Source organism: Saccostrea echinata, unplaced genomic scaffold (assembly GCF_033153115.1).
Source record: "Saccostrea echinata isolate AGI-Se365-2 ecotype Australia unplaced genomic scaffold, CSIRO_AGI_Sech_v1 ptg000045l, whole genome shotgun sequence".
Classification (NCBI taxonomy): Eukaryota; Metazoa; Mollusca; class Bivalvia; order Ostreida; family Ostreidae; genus Saccostrea; species Saccostrea echinata.
Window position 1 is genome coordinate 1,926,605 of NW_026889794.1, and position 10,718 is coordinate 1,937,322.

Below are 10,718 nucleotides of genomic sequence, written 5' to 3' on the forward strand. Positions count from 1 at the left end.
ATTCGAACTGCAATTTCCTGACGTATTTTCTGTCACCTGCGCATCCACTCCAACAATTGATACAAGTAAAGTTGTACTCATACCAGCAGGACTCTGTGATCTCGGGACAAACTGGAACTGGGACTGCAAAGATTTGGTCTTTTTTATTGTCCCATCCTCCCAAATGTCGGGATATATGAAGTGTTACCCCTTTGCGTCCGTCTTTACGTCTTATTTGTTTTCCGGACATTTTGGTGATTTTGCTTGTTTTATACATGTAAGCTGATATGTGTCTTAATAGCGAGCGCAGCGAGCGGCGAAGCGCCGCTCGTCACTGCGAGCTCTAACGACAACGCCTGGGCGAAGAGAAAATTCGAACTACTGCACATTCATTCAATAGAATTTTTTTTCCGCAGTAATTCTGGACCCACAATGCATCGCTTGTTGTTCTCGCTGCAAACTTCGTTCGCGCGGTAACAACAACCAAAATTTCACAAAAAATAAACTCACCTTAATTTAATGAATATTGCATACAGATAGTAGATTAGACGTTGTTAATATTTTTGTACTTTTCAAACTTCGTTTATGGAAATGCAGCTAACCTACGACGTCATGTGACATCACAGTCTAAACGTTCCAATTGCCTCGTGCGGTTTGAAAAGGCGGCTCTTGAAGTGAACAATGCGCTCGCCACAACGGTTGCACCGTCAACATATTATTTAATGACAGATTATAATAAACAGATTAAGTTTGAAATTTATGTCTATTTTCACCAGTTATTGTCCTCAGTTTCGGAAAATTTCTTTTATTTCACTGTGTTCCCGGACAATTTCTACTATGCGTGTAGATATTGAACTGATTTTTTGGCATAAATATCTGTATTAATGATTTACAGATCAAGTTCGAGTTTAATGCTTATTGACCCATTCTATCAAAAGTTATTACTCTTCGAAAGCTTTAAATAATAGTAATAATACCGTTTTCCTTTTTTTGGTCATGCTCGTAAATAATGAGTTTATTTTTGCATAGGTTTTTCTTTATATTGATAATTACAGTTCAAGTTTTACATTGATTGACACATTTTCACTTGTCCGTAGACTTAGAAAAAATATTTACTTATTCACGGTTTTCCTGACAATTTTTGTTCATTATATTCATGCAGCTTAAGTAACTTGTGGATTGTGAAATTGAATTGATTCAAGAAAACATCAGCAGCAATATGGTATTCTATATTCTTTCATTTTTACCTTTTGTTATTTTCATGTCCTTGAACTTTCAAATATTTATAATTTAAATATATCAGCGGGGGCATTCGTGTCACATTAATACATCTAGTTTAAGTCACAGTTACATTGTTGCTTTTTAAAACAAATATACAGTCAAACTATCTTCTTATGAGGATCTCAGATATATAGAATTATTCCTGGACAATTTTTGATAAATTCCCCATTATCAATTTTATAGCAGAAACATCTTGCTTATAATGAAATCATATAAACAACCTTAAATAATTTATGGAGATAAAAGAATATTAATCACAGAATGCTTGATATCTGTTGCCTTGCACAAAGATGAGGATGATGACCAAGCTCCGTTGCTTCTGCAGGTTGAGGTCAAGGTTATGGAGGGGTTAGATGTACAGGTGAAGGTGAGAACAGTTCCAACCTTGGTGGCTATGACCTTGACTGTCGTGGTGTTCGCGTCTGGATGAAGAACAGGGCAATCTAAAATAAATGTAATTGTAAATAAATTGTGATGAAATCCATTTCCTATATTAAAACTGTGAGCTCATTAAATGCCAATATCATGATTTTCTGTCAAAATTCCTTTATTAATATTGTTCAAATCAAGGTTGTTATTTTTTTTATCGGAGAAAAAAATATGTGTTGTGTTCAAATCGTTTACATTTTCCAAAATCCATCATTGAGTTCACCTCTCCGTAGACAACGAAAAGAACATTAGATTAGAAAACTAGGGCTTTTCCACATGGATGCAATGACAATGAATCTTTTCAATCTACAGTGTAGCAATGTAAATGTGATGGGAATTTTTAACCATACACAGACGTGAGCGTAGTCACGGGCATCAGTCTTACAATAAACCTTTTATAGACGATGTCTTACTACCTTATGTTAATCAACAGTTAGGTCTTCATCACATTCGCACCAAACTTTACTCTGCCAAGTTGAAACTTTTAAACAGTCTACTTGAAAAGGTCAAAGAAAGTTCCTCGACATCAGAATACAGACTCGGATCTGTGGTTATGGATATTGCAAATCAAAGGCTTTTTAAACCGCCACGTTTTACCGAAGAAAATACAGTTAAATCTACCCGTTTTTTCCTAAACTTCAATATGCCAAGAAAGGAATTGACGTGAATAATATGAGTTATATTCTTAATCACAATAGGGTCCAGTCTTGTATTCCACCATATTTCAAGTTGAAGACTACAACTTGTATTTCTTACAAATGTACATCGACTATTGCTTCCAAACCTTTTAATTACAAGAAATCTTTACAGAGCCTAGATATCGAACATCTGAAACATAATCCTTCATCGTGTTCATGTTCTTCTTCACCCTACAACTATAGTGCTGCTGGACACGTTATTAATTGTGAAATAAGTATACCTGGTGGTTAATAATGAGGACCTTTAATCACTTATTTTAAAAGGGTCGAAATTTAGGGAACCTCAGTCTTTCAACTGGCAACATAATTACACAAATATTATGAATTCTGTGAAAGATTACGTCAGGCGATGGGCCAGAAATGAGAAAGAAGACCTTGACACTTTGTCAGAATGGATTATGTGTATCAGATGTATGCTAAAATCTCTCATTTAGCGATTGAAGGGCCATATGAAAACAACCTATCTTTCTGTGTTCAATGATTCAGAAGTTAAAAAAGAATTACATGTTGATAAATTGTACATACAGGTTCTCTGAAGTTGGTATTAAAAAAGATGCTTGAGTTTCTGATTGACAATATATAGGTGGTTTTTGGAAACCAGGTTTTCCAACAATCTGTTGGAATTCCCATGGGTAGCAATTGCGCATCCTTGTTAGCAGACCTATTTTTTGTATTCATATGATGCAGAATTTATCAAAAATCTTATACATAAGAAGAAGAAAAACAATGCTGTGACTTTCAACTCGACATTTCGATATATCGACAACGTATTATCAATTAACAATATTTATTTCCATTCATATGTCGACACGATATATCCCAATGAGCTCGAAATAAAAGATACCACAGAGTCTGACATATCTGTTTCATATTTGTATATTTTACTAGAAAAAGACGTTAATGGTAACCCAGCAACTCAGCTCAACTCAACAAACGTGATAACTTTAACTTTTCAATCGTCAACTTCCCTGACTTTTGCCGCAATCTTATATTATCACCTGCATACATATATTACTCATTGATTCGATACGCAAGAGCATGCTCTACGTATGAACAATTATTAAATCGAGGTAAGTTATTGACAAACAAGTAGATGAAACAAGATTATCAACAGTCTTGTTTAAAGTCATCATTTCGTAAGTTCTATGGTCAATACAATTGTTCATACGTAGAGCGTGTTCTACGTTATTTTCTCGGGAGCAGAGCAAACACGGATCTCAAAAAACGTCAGAGGTGGAATCAGGTGCCATGGAGGAGTAATCATCCCCTTTCGACCGGTCCCACCACCCATGTACTTCTTGTCTTGATCGGACAAACGGAAAAATTCGTAGACAATTCAGAGTGAAAATAATGGCCCAACAATTTGCATGAAAAACGTCAGCATTCGACTTAATTATAGATAGTATTTGCTGACAAGGTCATTGTATCGATCAAGGAATTTGTGAAATGTCGACTTTAAACGAGACTGCTGATATTCTTGTTTCATTTACTTATGTGCCAAGCTTGCTTGTTTTAGATATTGTTCGTATGTAGAGGAGATGCATCGAAATATTTGGACGAAATTAAAGTTCCAGAAATTAGTACTCCAACTTATCAATTTAAAAATTTGGAACACTCTTTTTCTCATGTTCTAGATAGAATCAAAACAATTCAGAAAGCTCAGAAAATTCTAGAACGTACTATTTTCTTATGATAAAACTGGGAGAGATGTTTAAAAGATGTTTAAAAGAAATTAATTTGATATAAAACAAGCAAGGGAGCATGTTTCCGACGTCAGAATCTAGCCTGAAACGTAACTTAATGCGACACGAATATCCCATTTAAACCCTCGTAGCCTTTCGAGCTAATTTGGAAAATGACCCTCATCCATCACATCTATAAAACTTTAAAGATGCTTGGATGAGGGTTCCATTCCTAACGATAAATATAAAACTAGTCTTTCTGACATCATAGACAACTGCTCCTTCAATAACAATGGAACCCGGAATTTTTCATATCTTGATTAATCAAACCAAACATTACTTTGTAATCTGAACAAGTACTCTGAAGTCTATATTATAAGGATGTTGGAACTCCTCATAGAAAACATCTATATAATCTTTGGAGACCAGGTCTTTGAACTATCTGTTGGAATATTGATGGGCTCTAATTGTGTTACTTTATTAGCCGACCTGTTTTTATATTCCATTTAACAGCATTTATAAAAAAAAACTTCTACATGGGAAGAAGAAGGCACTTGCTGTGGCCTTCAACTTGACATTCAAATATATCGACGACGTTTTATCATTAACAATAGTTACTTCTATTCATATGACTCGATGAATCCCAGTGAACTCGAAATAAAAGAATCTAAAGTCTGCCACTTCTGTTTCATATGTGGATATTTTACTGACTAAAGTCATTAACGACCGACTAACATCTAAGCTGTATGAAAAACGAGATGTTTTCAGATTTTCCTAAACTTTTCTTTTTTATGCCACTATCACCTTCATATGGTGTTCATGTTTCCCAACTTATTCGATAGTTTAAAGTCATATTTTCAAATACAATACACCAAAATATGCACATTTAAAAATCTGATTAAAATTGAAATTTTGGTTTAATAATGTTAATTAAATTCATTTTATAAGTGTTTCAAACATAAGGCATAAGGGGTGTCGCCGCGTCACACCTAAACGTCACGTTTTAAAGGGCATTTTTTAGGATGAAAAAGACAAACACATTAAAAAACATCTAAAAACGCTGCTAGTCGGCCAATAATTTTAAAAGACAAAACTTACGTCATTTTCTAATGATCAGTTGAAATTAAATGACGTCATTGCTATTTTTGATTATGAACATTGTGTTTTACTCTGATGCATTGAACAAAGGACGAGTCAAAATAGGGATAAAAATTCCGCATCGAGCTGTAATGCATTTTGCATTTTAACTTCAAAATGGGGAAATTACCAGTAGAGACAGTTACGTTGATTAATTAGACTCACAGTGAAAAGAATGAAAATTAGAGTCTTGTTTATAGATGGTTTCAGCGATTTTTTGGGAGGGTGATTGGATGTATTGAATGATTAGCAGAGGACAGGAAGACCGAAAGATGAGAGGTCGGACGGAATGTCGTCAAAAGACATGCGTGTATCTGTAATGTAAAGGGATATGAACACTTTGTCTTGTGTACAGTTCAAAGAATTTTGGCAGAGGACTTGATTATGAAAAGAGTGAGTGTACAATGGCTACCAAGAATTCTTAAAGATCAGAAATTTGTGAACGTGTTCCGCCTCGTGAACCTCAAATATTTTTTATTGGAAAACGTTTGAATGTATGACGTCGTGTATCCAAAATCACACTTTGTATATACTAGTAATACGATATTTATAAATGTATAAATCATGTTGAATTAAAATTTTCAGGTCTGATTTGAAATAAATATAGCTTCCTTCATTTATAATTTTGTTTTTTTTACGTCGACTAGTAGTAATTTTATCGAAGCTGTGACATAACTTTTGGATCAACCCTCGTATTAGATTTGACTACAGTTTATTCCGTCTACCTGATCAATACTTAGGGCTCACAGTGGGCGTGACCGGTCAACAAGAGATGCTTAATCCTCCTAGGCACCTGATCCCACCTCTTGAATCTCGATGGGTCCGTGTTTTATGCCCTGCTTACAGATTTTGTATTGTATAGGTTTATTAGAGATCGACCACTGTTTGTTATCTTCACCTATTTCATGAACACAAGAATAATCAATCTCTGAATTTAGGCTTGTCCCCTCCCTTTAAAAAATATCTAGTACATTAAATTCTTTCGATGAAAGATCAAAATTAATGAACTGTCTCATACCGATTTATGATTGATTGTATGTTGTTTTATGTCCCATTCGAGAATTTTTCACTCATATAGAGACGTCACCATATACCGGTGAAGGGCTTCAAATTTCGACCTTTTACTCGACACTCAGGGCCATTGAGCAGTGAGGAATCTTTATCGTGCCAACGCCTACCGTGACACGGGGCCTCGGTTTTTAAGGTCTCATCCGATGGAGACCCGCAACTTTTACTTCAAAGTGCCGAGCGCATGGCGAAGGAACAGTTGCTACATGTACTATTTTTTATCGACTTAGGTCAGTCGCGGCCGAGATTCGAACTCACGACCTCCTGATCACGAAGCGAGGGCTCTATCGACTGAGCTACCGTCAACGGTGTCATTATACAGATTTAAAGAAATGGTCACTTTCTCAGTGACACCTATCAAAATTGACGTCTTAATAATGAACATTTTAAAAGAATGCATATGAAATCTAATGGATAGCATGGTAACATTCATCATTATCTGAAAAAATAGTTTTTGATGACATTACTGTTCTCAAATGAGTATGTTTATTATCATTCTAAATTTACTTAACAATGAAACCTTTCTATAATTTTATTTCATAGACAATGAATGAGATTAAATCTCTGTAACCTGTTTTGATGCATTTAGGTCCAGTTACTGTCTGAATACAACTTCCACGTGGAGAACAAGATGAATTGCATTTGCCAGAATACACCTAGAATTAAATAAATATTTTAATTGGGTATTTCATACTAAAGAAATCTTTTTAAAAAAAAAACATTTCATATGTTTTTTAAATCATTTATATCAAGTGTTACTCATTAAAACCATATGCATTAATAAGAATATGTATATAATATATGAATATGTATGTTAATATGATATATGTATTAAGCACAAAGTCAGTGTTGGTAGATATTAAAATATGCCCCACCCTACCCTCGGAGTCATGATTTGGACAAACTTGAATCTACGCTATTAGTAGATGCTTATGGCAATGGTTCTTGATATTTTAAAAGATTTTTCCTACATTCATATGTAAAACGTTGATTGAATATCGTTTATTTGTTTGTTTATATGTTGTTTAACGTCCCTCTCGAGAAATTTTCACTCATATGGAGACGCCACCACTTGCCGGTGGAGGGCTGCAAATTCTTACCTATGCTCGGCACTCAGGGTCATTGAGCAGTGGGAGATCTTTTTCGTGCCAACACCTACTGCGACACGGGACCTCGGTTTATAGAGTCTCATCAAAAGGACTGGTCTCCACGTCCCGCAGTGAATTTGAACCCGTGACGTAAGGATCAACTCCTTACTCCGCGACTCTAGACCACACGCTCTAACCACTGCGCCACGCGGGTGACGATTGCCTATTGTGGCCCCATCCAACCTTTGAACAAACTTTATTAAACACTATATAATAAGCTTCATCTTAAGTTTTCTGTGAGGTAGTTCTTGGGAATTTTTAAAAGGATGAAATAATTTTCATTAATTCTAAAATAAGTTTCCTTGAAAGAGGGTGTGGCCCTTCATTTAAAGAAACTTGAATCCTTTTCACCCACGAATGCTTTGTGGTTAGTTAAAGCTGGCCCCGTTGCTCTTGGGAAGAGGTCAAAAATTATTTTATTTCTGACTCAGTCGGAAATGAACATATCTTCACAAGCATTTTTAATGGTTTCGTGTGAGATTTAATTATTTAAAATTTAATTGTCAAAATTGATGAATGTTTTTAGGGAAAAAAATATTTACGTGTGCCGTAATTGCTAGAAAAATACTCATAAAATAAGTAAAGTGTTAGAATGCCTGTGGTATTTCTCTTCTTTCAATATAGACATATTCTTTATCAGTTGTCAGATTGGAGGGGTTTGTTGATCCATCATTGAAAGACAACTCGCATTCCAACCGGCTTCTGTGAAAATTAAGCGAAGCGCAAGATATCCTTTTGGCACACTCTTTCACGCACATCTCTTTTATCAGGCGTAAATACGATAGAAATCCCTCCATAAACATCATGGCTGGGTAATAAAAGGAAAAACACTATGGAAAAAAAGAAAGTCTCGATGTTCATACTGAGAAGACCTTTTAGAAATAGGAATAGAGTTACATATGCATTACAATTTATTACAAATTCTATGTGTGAAACACTCGGTGCAAATTAACATATCCCATGATTATATGTAAATTTCACATGAAGTTATTATTTGTGTTCCCTTTGAAAAGCGTTTGAAAAAAGGAAACTTTTCCAATTTAGATAATCACAACATTCTTGCTATCATATTTGGGTAAAATATTGATGTCCATTTATTTAAAACATGGAGGAGAGAAAAAATTAGTTAATATATATGTAAATGTTTGTTATGTTAATGTCCCCCTGGATAAGATAGATGACCAAAAAAAAAAAAAAAAATACCTAGTGAACAAGGAAAATCTCAAAGCTGATATTTCTTTAATCAAAATATGCAAATGTTAATATTTATGCATTTATTTAAAACATGAAGGAGAGAAAAAAAAATTGGTTAATATATATGTAAATGTTTTTCACAAGAAATACATAATGAACAATGATAATCTCAAAGCTGATATTTCTCTAATCAAAATATGCAAATTAATAGAACCAGAACACATACCAGAACAATATGTCATTCCAGATCACGCTATAGTCTCGTTCACCAGTCTCGTTTACCTTGCTCAAATTGTAATGAGGAAGGAAGCTAGTCAGTGCATTTCACATAAAATCAAACAAATAAACCGTATACACGTTTGCTTATCCAAATCAGGCTATAGTTCTTGTTCCCTTTGCACCGATTGTAATGATTGTGTTGTTCAATTTCAGGAAGGAAGCTAGTCAATGCATTTCACGGAAACTCAAACAAATAAACCGTACAATACTCGTTTACTTCTATTTTGTAAAGCAATATTGTCAAACCATCCTTTTATTTAATTGTTACTATTAGATGGTGAAACTTAAAGGTAGGTTGTATATCTCCCATATGGACCTACCTGTAGTTTTTACCGTCATGGCCGTAGGAACTGGGGGGGGGGCATGGGGGGGAATTAGAAAACATAGCTACTATACGCTTGTGCCCCTCAATAATAATGTCTGATGACCTTTTTTTTGCTTGTCAAGGAATTTTGGTAGTTATTAGTGCCCCCCCCCCCAACTGAAAATGTATGGTTGTGCCCCCTCAAAGTGAAATTGCTTCCTACGGGCCTGACCGTTAACCTTTAAAAAAAAACCTTTTTTGTTTTTTTTTTTTATCAAAAATACTATATGTTCTTTGTTTGTATAATGAACGATTCCCTTCCTAAACTCTGTGATCAATTATCATGTTAATTTGAATTTGCTAGTTGGAGGTACAGTAAATGCAAAATTTACATCACGTTGTAACATTCATTTTCACCTAGTAAATTCAAAATTTACAACATGATATAATGATGAAATTGATTCAATATCAAGGATGAGTTCATTCCAGATATTTTCATTTTTTAAAATTTTGTTTTAATTTATTGCACCCATACATTGCATTCAAGAAAAAGATATAATAAGTGTGAATAGTATAATATATAGTTAACGATTTTAAAAAGGAAGTGCACCGTAACAGAGAAAAACTTAGATTCTGAATCAATACCAGAAAGGGCACAGTGGTACAGATAGACAGTTGCTATATACAGAGCTAAACTGCTTTCTGACTAAAGTTTGTAGCTTATAAGCAGTATGTATGGTATAAGCAGGAGGGGGAGGCGCGGGGATAGGGAAGGGGGAGACAAAACAAACTTAAGAACCCTCTATACACTGCACACTAAAGACTTCTGTTTCTCTGGTATTTTTTCTGCAGTTAGAGTGATCTGTCCTTAGATCTAAATTCAAATAAATTTAAATCTACAGTGTATTTCTCAATTTGTAATCAATTCACGTATTCTTAACATTTAAAAAGGCCAAGATAAATTAACTGAACACTTCATTTGCATATATTTTATCCACTGAAGTAAACAACAGTGATTTCTGTTCATTGATATTTTGTTGTCTTTGAACATTTTTCCAGGGGGTAAATACAACGTACCATATATTGAAAATTATATAGATAAGTTCAAAATTTACACCTATATAATTTTATATAATTTTATCAATGTCCAAAAAACATTTTGCTCTGGTGTATAGAGGGTCCTTAAGTAAGTCATAAAATAAAAACATCATTTAACAGGTTTAACCCCCCAACACTTTTCCTAGTGTAGTTTCTCCATTTTACGTATCCAAAAGAATTTCTTTTCAAAAAAGTTGGAACCTCCCTCCAGCCGAAGTAGGATCCTTGAGTCTGGACTATTGTCATTTTTCATTGCCAGTCAAAGATTTTTCTAGGCAAGTTGTCAATCACAATCAAAGCCATCAAATTACTTGCAATATTCCTTAAGAGAGAAAATGTTAAATTTTATCGTATTTCAAAATGAACTGATTTTAAAATTTCTTTTAACAAAATAGGGATTCAAAAGAATTTTAACGACTCA

At 34.3% G+C, this 10,718-nt stretch overlaps 2 protein-coding genes and 1 long non-coding RNA gene across 3 annotated transcripts in view; 1 reads left to right on the top strand and 2 right to left on the bottom strand.

Moving 5' to 3' along the window:
- LOC133201752 (tubulin--tyrosine ligase-like protein 12) overlaps nt 1-10,718 on the top strand; it is a 232,685-nt gene that overhangs the window by 137,982 nt on the left and 83,985 nt on the right. The window lies entirely within an intron of this gene.
- LOC133201756 (uncharacterized) overlaps nt 1-10,718 on the bottom strand; it is a 122,346-nt gene that overhangs the window by 37,440 nt on the left and 74,188 nt on the right. The window lies entirely within an intron of this gene.
- On the bottom strand, nt 1,492-9,234 carry LOC133201579 (uncharacterized). Its single transcript, XM_061337377.1, has 4 exons — nt 9,216-9,234; nt 8,019-8,230; nt 6,846-6,930; nt 1,492-1,703 (listed from the first exon to the last, which is right to left on the bottom strand). The coding sequence occupies exons 1-4, from the start codon at nt 9,232-9,234 to the stop codon at nt 1,492-1,494; spliced, it is 528 nt and encodes a 175-aa protein (XP_061193361.1).

What these genes read in the sequence shown, in the direction of transcription:
- LOC133201579 (XM_061337377.1), bottom strand. An exon ending in AAAGAAGAGAAATACCACAG is followed by an intron (nt 6,931 to 8,018) that starts GCATTCTAACAC and finishes ATTTAATTCTAG; the next exon opens with GTGTATTCTGGCAAATGCAA. An exon ending in ACCTAAATGCATCAAAACAG is followed by an intron (nt 1,704 to 6,845) that starts GTTACAGAGATT and finishes CATTTATTTTAG; the next exon opens with ATTGCCCTGTTCTTCATCCA.